This window comes from Barbus barbus (genome assembly GCF_936440315.1).
Source record: "Barbus barbus genome assembly, chromosome: 35".
Taxonomy (NCBI): domain Eukaryota; kingdom Metazoa; phylum Chordata; class Actinopteri; order Cypriniformes; family Cyprinidae; genus Barbus; species Barbus barbus.
In genome coordinates, this window is record NC_136763.1 from 26,924,949 (window position 1) to 26,936,264 (window position 11,316).

At 41.7% G+C, this 11,316-nt stretch overlaps 1 protein-coding gene across 1 annotated transcript; it reads left to right on the plus strand.

The window, feature by feature from the left end:
- Positions 1 to 634: 634 nt before the first annotated feature.
- LOC306855088 (dual specificity protein phosphatase 7-like) lies at positions 635 to 11,102 on the plus strand. The gene is made up of 3 exons (XM_079393535.1): positions 635 to 1,223; positions 2,933 to 3,361; positions 8,623 to 11,102. The coding sequence occupies exons 1-3, from the start codon at positions 860 to 862 to the stop codon at positions 8,931 to 8,933; spliced, it is 1,104 nt and encodes a 367-aa protein (XP_079249661.1). The 5' UTR covers positions 635 to 859; the 3' UTR covers positions 8,934 to 11,102.
- The last annotated feature ends 214 nt before the right edge of the window (positions 11,103 to 11,316 follow it).

The following is an 11,316-nucleotide window of genomic DNA, read 5'->3' on the forward strand; positions in this document are numbered from 1 at the left end:
TGGTTATTAGGGCACAGGCCAAGGCTGTAATGTGATTGGTTATTAGGGCACAGGTGATAGGCTGTAATGTGATTGGTTATCAAGGCACAGGTGATAGGCTGTAATGTGATTGGTTATTAGGGCACAGGTGATCCGAGTTAGCGTTACACTTTCTCCAATAGTAAGTAATACAGACCCTCATCCACCTTATTTTTCCTGTAAGATCGGCCATTTGTAAATTTAATGTGTCTGGCTTCCGGTGTCATCTGCTTCCGGCTATTTTTCAAAACCTGATATTTCAAACTGGTGTCTTACCATATTATTTTAACGTATTATATTATGAACACACTGGTTTGTAGTGCAAGAAGTTTTACCGCTATTAGCGGCTAATGAACCCGCAGTCTTGCACATTGCACATCTTGCACAGAAATCGGTTTATCCGCATTGGAAAAATAAGGTGGACAGTAAGACCAGCTCTGGTGTACCTTTGCTTTGTTTTTCTTGAAGAAAGAACTCCGTTTACTCGATCTCTGCCGCGACTGCGCTGTTATTTTGCGAGGGAAAATAAAGAGACGCTGCGCCTTTAAATGCTCCGCACAGACCCCGCCCACTGGCGTGACGCGATCGGTTTATTACAGCCTGTCAAACAGGCGTCAGAAGATGACAAACAGGCGAGCGATCATGAGCTGCTCTCTTCCCCCGCGTCCAGCGCGCTCGGCGCGGATCTGACGGAGCGTTCCCCGCAGCAGCAGCCGCCTCTTATGGACGCCGAGCGGAGCGAAGCAGCAGAGCCAGACCTCTCGACGCGCATGGATTTGCCCGCGGGGGAGCTTCTTCTCCGCGCCTGATCGCTCCCACCGCAGCCTCGCCCTCTCTCCCCATGAAAAACAGCACGACGATGTCGAGCAAAAGCGCGGAATGGCTGCAGGAGGAGCTGCAGTCCGGCGGAGGATCGCTGCTGCTGCTCGACTGCCGCTCACACGAGCTCTTCGAGTCCTCGCACATCGAGTCCGCCATCAACCTGGCCATCCCGGGGCTCATGCTGCGCCGCCTGAAGAAGGGCAACCTGCCCATCCGCTCCATCATCCCCAACACCGAGGACAAGGAGCGCTTCGTGCGGCGATGTAAGACGGACACGGTGCTGCTGTACGACGAGGCGGCGGCGGCGGACTGGCAGGGCTCCGTGCTGGGGCTCCTCCTGCACAAGCTGAGGGACGACGGCTGCAAAGCCTACTACCTGGAAGGTACGGTAACCGACACCGGTGCTGACGGGAACGGTTGGTTTATCTGAGTAACGGCGCGTTTGGTTTGCGGTTCAAAACTGTGTGTGAAACAGATTAAACCACGCGCTCCTCGGAGTTAAAATTCACGGTTTTTATTTAAGTGAGAAAAGTTATATCAAGCGCTGAACTTTAGACGAACTATTTCACCAATACGCGAAATGCTTTTATATACTAATTTTCTCTTAAGATGGGCCGTTTTTATCCTCCGGCCGTGTTTGGACTGTCTTTTGAAGAAGAGAGGGCAGTTTTGAGTTGTTTCCTGAGATCCTCCGCCATGTTGTGTTTCTGAGGGAAAGCGATTCATGAATGAACGGCACAAATTACTGAATCACGACGCAGTTTCACGCTTTTCCTGAAATACACGCGTTCTGTGCGATATTTGGTGCTGATGTGCGCATATGTCGAGTGTTTTGTCTTTTCTCCGCCATTCACACAATAGTCCTGATCTCTGAGCACACTTTAACACTCACTCCTTCACAATATCTGCCTCTGTCACTCACTTTAACAGAAATGCTGACTAGTAGCCTTCTCAGTGACACTAGTTGATCATTATTAGATATCATTAGAGTTTAACGAGGATCTGTGCTTCAGATTTTAAAGGGATAGTTCACCCAAACAGAGTTTATTTACTCGCCATATGTCCTTCCGAGCCAAAACATATCTGGGTTTTATCAGAAATATCAGATTTTTTGTTCCACTAAAGAAAGTAGTACAGGACATGATGGTAAATTTGACCAAATGATAATTTTTGGGTGAAATGTCTCTTTAAGCTATTCAGTACACCAGCTGTTCATTAGTTTTAATTGTGAATCTCACTATTTAAGTGTTTGTCTAATTAATAACAGCTGGGATACACAATAGTGTCTTTTCTTTGATGGATAGAAAGTTTAGAAGAACAGTATTTATCTGAAATAGAAATCTTTTGTAACATTATAAATGTCTTTATCATTAAATAAAATGCTAAACAAAACTGTTTTTTTTAACGTAAACACTAAATAAATGTATTGATTTCTATACCCCCCCTCAAAGAAAATAATTATACAGACTCCAAGTTTTCGACTGGTATAGAGTGTAATATTACAAAAGCTTTTTATTTCAGATAAATGTTGATATTTGGATCTTTCTGTTCATCAGAGAATAATACAAATAAAAATGACTGAGCTGTTTTAAATATTAATAATAATCAGAAATGTTTGTTGAGCAGTAAATCAGTATATTATTATGATTTCTGAAGATCATGTGACACTGAAGACTGCAGTAATGATGCTGGAAATACAGCTGCAGATCACAGAAATACATTACACATATATTCAAACAGAAATCAGCTATTTTAAATAGTAAAGATATTTCACAATATTACTGCTTTTGCTGTATTTTGGATAAAATAAATGCAGGCTTTGTGAGCGGAAAATAATATATATATTTTAACCTGTTACTTGTAGTCTACATAAAATACTAATCAGTTGAATGGAGTGTTATGACGTCTTGCTGTAGGCAAATAATTTTAATAGCCACAATATTTACATCAGACTAACTACGTGCTAATAATTCTATATTGTAATGCATGTACAAACATTATAGTTTGTACAAATACAGTAATGTAGTGTACAGTAAGAGGATCTGTGGAGGAGGTGTTGGCTAATGAGTGTGTGTTGTCTGGCCTGTTCCAGGAGGATTTAACAAGTTTCAGACTGAATACCCAGAGCACTGCGAGACGAACCTGGACTGTTCCTGTCCGAGCAGCTCTCCGCCCGCGTCTGTCCTGGGTCTCGGGGGCCTGCGGATCAGCTCCGACTGCTCTGACGGCGAGTCGGACCGGGAACCCAGCAGCGCCACCGAGTCCGAGGGCAGCCCGCTGCCCAGTAACCAACCAGCATTCCCAGTCCAGATCTTACCCTATCTTTACCTGGGCTGTGCCAAAGACTCCACCAACCTGGACGTTCTGGGAAAGTACAACATCAAGTACATCCTGAACGTCACTCCCAACCTGCCCAACATGTTCGAACACGACGGGGAATTCAAGTACAAGCAGATTCCCATCTCTGATCACTGGAGCCAAAACTTATCTCAGTTTTTCCCTGAAGCCATTTCTTTCATAGGTAAGTTTCCACCTCCTGGACTTTCACATCTGTGAAGCTCAGACTGTGGTTTATTATTTTAGTTGTGTGTCTGGAAGTGACCTCAGGATGTTCAGGACACTCCCCAAACGCGCACGTCTAGCAAAACCATTAATCGTGATTTATTGCATTCTTCATAAAGATTATGTTTACATACTGTATGTGACCCTGGACCACAAAACTAGTAATAAGGGTCAATTTTTTGAAACTGAGATTTATACATAATCTGAAACTGAATAAATAATCTTTCCATTGATGTATGGTTTGTTATGATCGGACAATATTTGTCTGAGATACAACTATTAGAAAATCTGGAATCTGAGGGAGCAAAATAATCTAAATATTGAGAAAATCTCCTTTAAAGTTGTTCAAATGAAGTTCTTAGCAATGCATATTAGTAATCAAAAATTAAGTTTTCATATATTTATGGTAGGGAATTTACTAAATATCTTCATGGAACATGATCTTAATATCCTAATGATTTTTGTCATAAAAGAGAAATGTATAATTTTGATCCATACAATGTATTGTTGGTTATTGCTACAAATATACCTGTGCTACTGATGACTGCTTCTGTGCTGCAGGGACACATTTGTGTGTGCACTGTGTATATTTATTGTGTGTATATATAAATACACACACACACATGTACATATTTAAAAAAAAAAATTATGTATATTTATTTATACTTGCATATAATTTATTATAAATATACATCTAACATTTTTGCATAATATTTACATGTATGCATGTGTGTGTATTTATATTTATACATGCATAATAAATATACACAGTACGCACACATAGTATGTAAAAAAAAAACTTTTTTGAATGTAATTAATAACGATTAATCATTTTGCAGCCCTACACACGTCAGCTGCGTTTTCTTGAGTTAAAATGAGAAAAATGATCATCAAACAGTGAGGCATTGTCTACATGAAGAACAGCACTGCTTAAACCTGACAGATAGGCATCTCCAGACATTTCTCAAGCAAACGAGCTCGGGTCAGGTCAGGTTTTTTGATGTAAAACAAGGGCACACCATTACTGGAAGGGTGCAGCAGAGGAAGTGGATCTAATTGATTCAGTGAGCTGTACAGAAGTGATCGATGTAGGCCATAGATCACAGAGCGCCACCGCTAATGGTGAACTGAACCGTGCAAGCGTGAATCCAGACAAAGCACGCACGGATTTCACCTGAATGGGTAGCAAACCTGTTAATTTTTTTTTTTTAAAGAAAAGAAGCTTGGGTCTCTAGATGAATAAGGATGGAAATGGTTTTAGTTTCTCTGGTGTTTTGATGTCAATGTTTTTCCGGTGAAGCCACATGTGCTGCTGTCTGCGGCAGATCTCGGTTGACACTTTCTAAATTCATTTCCTAGAAACATCTAGTCTGAGGTTATATCTGCATTACAAAGGCTCAGTTTGGTCTTAGTCTTTGTACTGTCTGATCAAGAGCTGCAAATGGTTCTGCACTGTGTTGTGCGGTGGGTATAGAAAGCCGTGAACTCACTGTTTACATCCGTTTTAATGTGACCATGTACAGCTTTACTGAAACGCCACCGGTATTTGAATATGAAAGAATTTCTCATTCGCACTGGAGCTGCTTTCGCGTGACCGTAGTCTCTGGCATCTCATGTACATGTGCTTTTGATTGGAACCTGTTGTTCTGGTTTCTGCCGCTCATTCTTAACCTGTAAACAAATGTGTGTCTTTCATTGAGACTCTGGGAAATATCTAGCTGATGAGTTAACTGCCTGACTGAATGGTAGTAAAGGGATGGCTGAATGAGATGAGGATGAGTGCATGATGACAGCAGGTTCAATGTCAGGTCAAGTCCGTTTAATATTACCAGAAATAAAGAGTCCCCAACAAAGCAAGCCAGAGGCGACAGTGCCAAGGAACCAAAAGTCCATCGGTGACGGGAATGGAGGAAAATAAATAAATAAAATGATCTCTAAATTAGGGATGTTCATTTTGGTTATTTCTCCTAACCGACAGCTGACCCTCGTTAACTGATTATTAACCATTAACCGACAAGATTATTTTAAATTAGAATTGAATTCAATTAGAAAGTGTCTGTGACCCGTTAAAAATAGGCTTCTATAACATGTGTTTTCCGGGGATTAATTTACATGCGCAAAAAGCAGCAAACAACAGAACATGAGGATTCACATGGTCATATCATATCATATTACGCTTCTGTGAGTGGAGAATATATAGGCTGTATATATAAAATGAATAAATGGGCCTATACGAGAGATATCTTTACTTGAAGAATAAATCTGTGCAACAAGTAGCCTCCTAGTATGCAGAGTTTCGGTTCATTTGTGTGCTGCGCAAAAGGAAACCAAGATGGCAGAAAGCAGCATCCAAGATTTGTTTGTGGTGTGAATGTACACAAATAAAAGCAAACCCTTTAAATTTCCTATTATATTTATGACTAAAAGAAGTAGTTGCTTCCACTGTTAGAAGGAAAACATTCAGGTGATTGCACTGGCGTCGCATGCGCGCACACTTAAGCTTTGCTACCTTGACTAATGCAGCTTGTTCATTATCATAATAAAATCCAGTCAGTCAAACATATGGAAAAACACACTGCTCAGTTTAAAGGAGTAAAATCTGTGCTGTTAAGCGTTATCCCCGTACCGCCGTGATGTTATGCAAAACACTGTTTTACGTGGATATTGGAACGCCTGTGAAGTAGCTACATAATATTTTGGCATTCAAATACATCGCAAATATGGAAATATTTGATTTACAGTGTTTGTTTTTAAACGTATCACGTCGGCATTAGGCCTATTTCTGAATGAAATAATAAACGCGACTTTTCTTTCTCTAAAAACACAATTTTTTTTACGCGTAGCGGATTTTAACCATGCAGCAAACCTTTTAAAATATTTTTGAAAAATAATAATAAATTACTTTTTAAAACGTTTAACTGATTGTAATAATCGGTCAAAATTCTATACTGTCGATTAACGGTTAACCGGTTAAAATGAACATCCCTACTGTAACTAATCTGAAATAACGGTTAACCGTGCATTACCCTGTGGTCGAGAGGTAAGCAGGTACGAGAGGAGCGGAAGGGTAAACTGGTGCACTGAACTATCACAACATCCTGTTATGCAGCTGGACGCTGCTGTTCGCTCGCTGAAAACTCTCACTTGTGTTGCGTAAACACACTTTTCATGTGAACGTCTGTGTAAATTCTGGTGTTGCTTCCTATTGAACATTAGGAAGCTTTGCTGAAAGGAACTTCCTGTTTAGATGAAACCCAGCAAAAGCTGGAGAGCTCAGTGGCGTGGTTGTTTTACATGCTGTACGTTTTATGAATTCACTGAAGCTCAGGAGCGTCTCGGTGGTGGAGCCAGTGTTTCTGGGGGGAAGTGACCTCATTGTTCCAGGGTTCAGCTGGACTCTGAGCGCTCTTGACACATGCATCACGAGCGGAGAAGAGGAAATGGCCACTTTACTCTGCCTCGCCTGGCACTAATGGCTCTGTAGTACGTCATGCCCAACTAAACCAGATGCACTTTGTCTCTAAATAATGTATAGCTGTACTTTTTCCCATTCTCTGGTTAGACCAAGTATAAAGCTTCAGAGAGGGTGGGCGTTTGTCATGTGATCTGTGTTAATGGTTCATCTTTACGTTAAGCGTTGGGTGACTCGCTCATGGCTCTGCTGCTCGTCACTCTTATCACAGGCCACTGAACGCTACTGTACTGAAGAAGACTCTACCACAGCCACAGTGTCGTGATTAGCCATTTCAGGAGTTCAGTGGAGCCATATGAAGTTGAGATTTAACTACTAAGAGCCCACGACTAATTGGTCTACAGGACTCACATCAGACACTTCTCTTAAAGGGATAGTTCACCCAAAAATGCACGTTGTCATCATTTACTGTGTTTGTCCATACAGTTAAAGTCAGTGCGATCTGAAAGTTTCAAGCTCTCTAAAGGTAACAAAAATGTAATCCAAACAACTCCAGTGCTTCTGAAACGATATGATGACTTTGTATGATAACAGAGTGACAATTAAACCAATGTTCACTTTCAGATCAAACCAAAACCTGACCACGTATCCATAGCATCAAACCCCATTGGTTCTTGTGTGATGACATCCTGACTTTAAGCTTTAAAAGGTGATGCTGTTGTCACTGAAAAAAACTCAAACGCAGCAGCCAGAGGTGTCTGTCCACAGGCCCGTTCTCACACACACAATTAGATCATGATTCTTCCTGTGCTAGTCACTGACGCTTAGCAAAATGCTTTGGTCATGAGCAGCACAAAGTTGTATTTTTATATAACAGCAGCATCTCTGGGCATGTGATCAAAAACATGGATGTTCAGAGTTCAGCAGTCAGTTTCCGGAAGTAAAAATGCCATTCATTTACTAGAGGAATTGATTTTGAACAATAACTAACCTTTGAAAATATATTGCAATGTAAAATATATTGTTTTTCTATTCAACATTTTTCACAGTTTTATATTTCTCAATTGTTTCTTTTGATTATGTGTAACACTTAATGGGATTGTAGTTTTTCCTCATTAAAGCCATTAATTAGACAGTCTTATGACTTTGTCAAAACCTTTTTGCTTCAAATCAAGTTTGTTGTAATGCTGGGATTCACCTCTTTAAGAGACTTTTTATGATCCCTATGGGAAGAACGAATGGGGGAAAATGCATCCAGAAAAAAAAATGGACAGCACTAATGCACTCTACTTGTTGGGCAGCTTTCTTCACAGTCCAGTGGGCAAGAGATTACAACGAGATTTCCCAAAAGAAATTGATGGCATGCAAATTTGCTATGGTCTGAACAGACATATTAATAGGCATTCATTCAAATTAAAGTTTATTTGAATTTATTCACCAAACACTCATTTTGGTGTTAACAGGCTTTGAATGTGTTCACAGGGCAGTAGTTTTATAGTTGTCTTAGAAATGTGTAATTGAAGCTGGTGGGTTTGTCAAAGTCACACTAAAACACTAAAAGCCAAAAACTGGAGTCTCTAAATGCACCCCTTTTATTTAAGCATAAAGTCTATCAATTAAACCTTCTAGGTGATCTTAAAGCTAGTCCACAAGGTGACCGTCCTCATTTTAAAAAACCTGTTTTGTAATTGGATGTGGGCATTTTTCATGCTCCCAAACTGATGCAGAGGGCATTTGTGTAATATGTGTTTGTGTGTGTGAGGTTTAGTCGGTCGAGGCTCATCTGTTTGTGTTTTTCTGTTCCTCAGATGAAGCTCGTTCCAAAAAGTGTGGCATCTTGGTCCACTGCCTAGCGGGCATCAGTCGCTCGGTCACCGTCACGGTGGCGTACCTGATGCAGAAGCTCAACCTGTCGCTCAACGACGCCTACGACTTCGTCAAGCGCAAGAAGTCCAACATCTCGCCCAACTTCAACTTCATGGGGCAGCTTCTGGACTTTGAGAGGACACTGGGGCTAAACAGTCCCTGCGACAACCGCTCGACGCCCAACGACCAGCTCTTCTTCACCACGCCCACCAATCACAACATGTTCCAGCTGGACACGCTGGATTCCACATGAAGGCCAGCAGAGGATGCTGGGTGGGAGCAGCCACCCTTTGAATGTTTATCTCCCATCTCCAGGGGAGCTTTTGTCCTGGAGGACAGGCCAGCAGCCGCGACGAAGGGAGGGACGGAGGGTGGTTGAGCACACGGGCCCCTCTCAAGCCCTCTGGTGGATTTTAATGCAGCTTTTCTTGCCTTCATGGAACAGACTGTTCTTTTTTTTTTTTCTCTCACGGTTTGATACATGAGAAGAAACGTGAGACTTTTGCACAGCGCTTGGCTCGAAGAGAAGGAAGCTTTGATTGCAGATGGCCTCCTGTCTCGAAGGCTGCCGACGCACCTCATGGGATTTTGCTTTTCTAACCGGAGGAGAGCGTAGGGTCGGATTCGTCCTTCGAGCGAAATCCGAGAGGGGTGCGACACATGCATTCTGTCCATTTCTATATCTTCGTCTCTGTCCTCTGCGCAGAACCATGTTGTCCAAAGTAGTGATGGTGTTGGCGAGCGAACCGACACAAACAAACATTGTGAGCTCTCCCCTTCTTTATTTTCTCTCTCTCGCTCTACGTTTGCAATGACCTAATGCGTTTTGCACAGTGGCGAAGCCTTTCTCTTCTTGGCACTTAAAAGCGGTACTCCAACACACACAGAAAGAGACATTCAGAGGAGCTGCCAGTCCTAGGCTGCGACGAGGCTCCGCAGCTGCGTGGGACGACACGCGCACTTAAAGCTCATTGTTCCTTAACTGCAAGATCGACAGATCCACGTTTGTGTCACCTTCTGGCCTTGGCGATTCTCATTACAGTATGAATATATTGTATTAATTTCTACGTAAGAGTATATATCTATTGACTTGATGTATTTGGGCATGCGATCCTCTCGAGGCGTGGCACGTCACCGAATGTTGAGGACTGTTTTTTTAACTACTCTTGCTGCTCCTGGGCAGCAAACAGTGTGTAGCGAGGGCGTTCCTGACCGCAGGAACGAGCGACTGGACCGGAGCGGACGAGTGCTTGAGTTAACAGGGTTGCTTTAAGCTGGCCTTATATAACCTTTTTAATTCTTTCCTACTCTGACTGTTCAATACTCTTTGTATCTCACTTTAGAAATCGTTGTATTACCAAGACGTTTGCTCATTTTTAAAGAAACCAATATGTAGTAATAATAATAGACGACTAATGGTCTTTAACGGGTCAGCCAAGGTTGTATTTGTTACTCTGCAATATACTCAACCCTTTGCAGTATTTTCTAGGAAATGGCCTCGGGTTTTTGACTCCTCTGCTTTTGATACTAGAGATCCACACAGATATAGCTTGAAACGGAGGCAGCTTTTCGCCCCGGGGGTCCGGAGCGCGTCTGGGTGCTGGGCGCTCGCTCGGGTTTCGTCCGATTTAACCCATGGATTTCCTTAATATACAAAATACGTGCTATATACTGACTCATGTGGCCTTTTCATATGTCTCGAGATAGAGAGATATATATGAATAAATAAATGTAATACTCGTATTGTGCAGATATGCAAGAGTCGTCCCCCCGATCTATATATATATATATATATATATATATCTCATTGCGGATGACTGTTTCTCATGCTTGAAATGACCCAGTCACAATAACAACACGGCGCTCTCGCGTCACCCCGGGACGAAAAGGCACTTCATTTCACGGCTTCTTTATTTACATGTACATCTTGATTTCGAGCTGCTTCTTGTGGAGGAATGTTTGTATCTCTAACCATGGGAAAGAGAAACCGTTCATGTTTTTCTGTTCATATATTGCCAGAACAAGGCTTTCTGTGGACGTTTCTTGTAGCTACATAACAGTTCTGCGATTTAATAACTAGGAACGAAAGCGAACGACACACAGGAACTAGATGAGCAAATAAGGAACTGTATATCTTACCTCACCGAGGAATTTTTCAGGGATTTTTATTTGACAATGCGTCGGCATCGTGTTACAGCTTCAAATGTCAAAGAGCTGTTTTATATGTGCTGTATACATTTTCTTTCTTTTTTTTTTTTAAATACAATCTATGTGTATAATACTGGGCTTGGTAACCGGGCAGTTCAATTTTCTGGTTTATGAAGGATATAAAATTGTCCCTATGTATTGTATAGTATATGAAAACCAATACAAGACTTGTTTGTACTGCAAATAAATATTGAATTATTTTTTGGTTATCCGATTTGGTTTGGTGTGTTCCTTATGGTGTCCATCCCCCATGTGCTGTCAGTCTCTTCCCATATCACCCTTCAAGTGTACTATAAAAAGATGACAAGTCTCAGACAGAAGCTCTCTATTAGTATCCACCATGTTTCTCCCGTAAATGTTGATCTGATTCCAGCTTTATTTCATGACTTAGGACTTTTCTTGGAAACCGGCAGCCCTCGGGTGTTTTT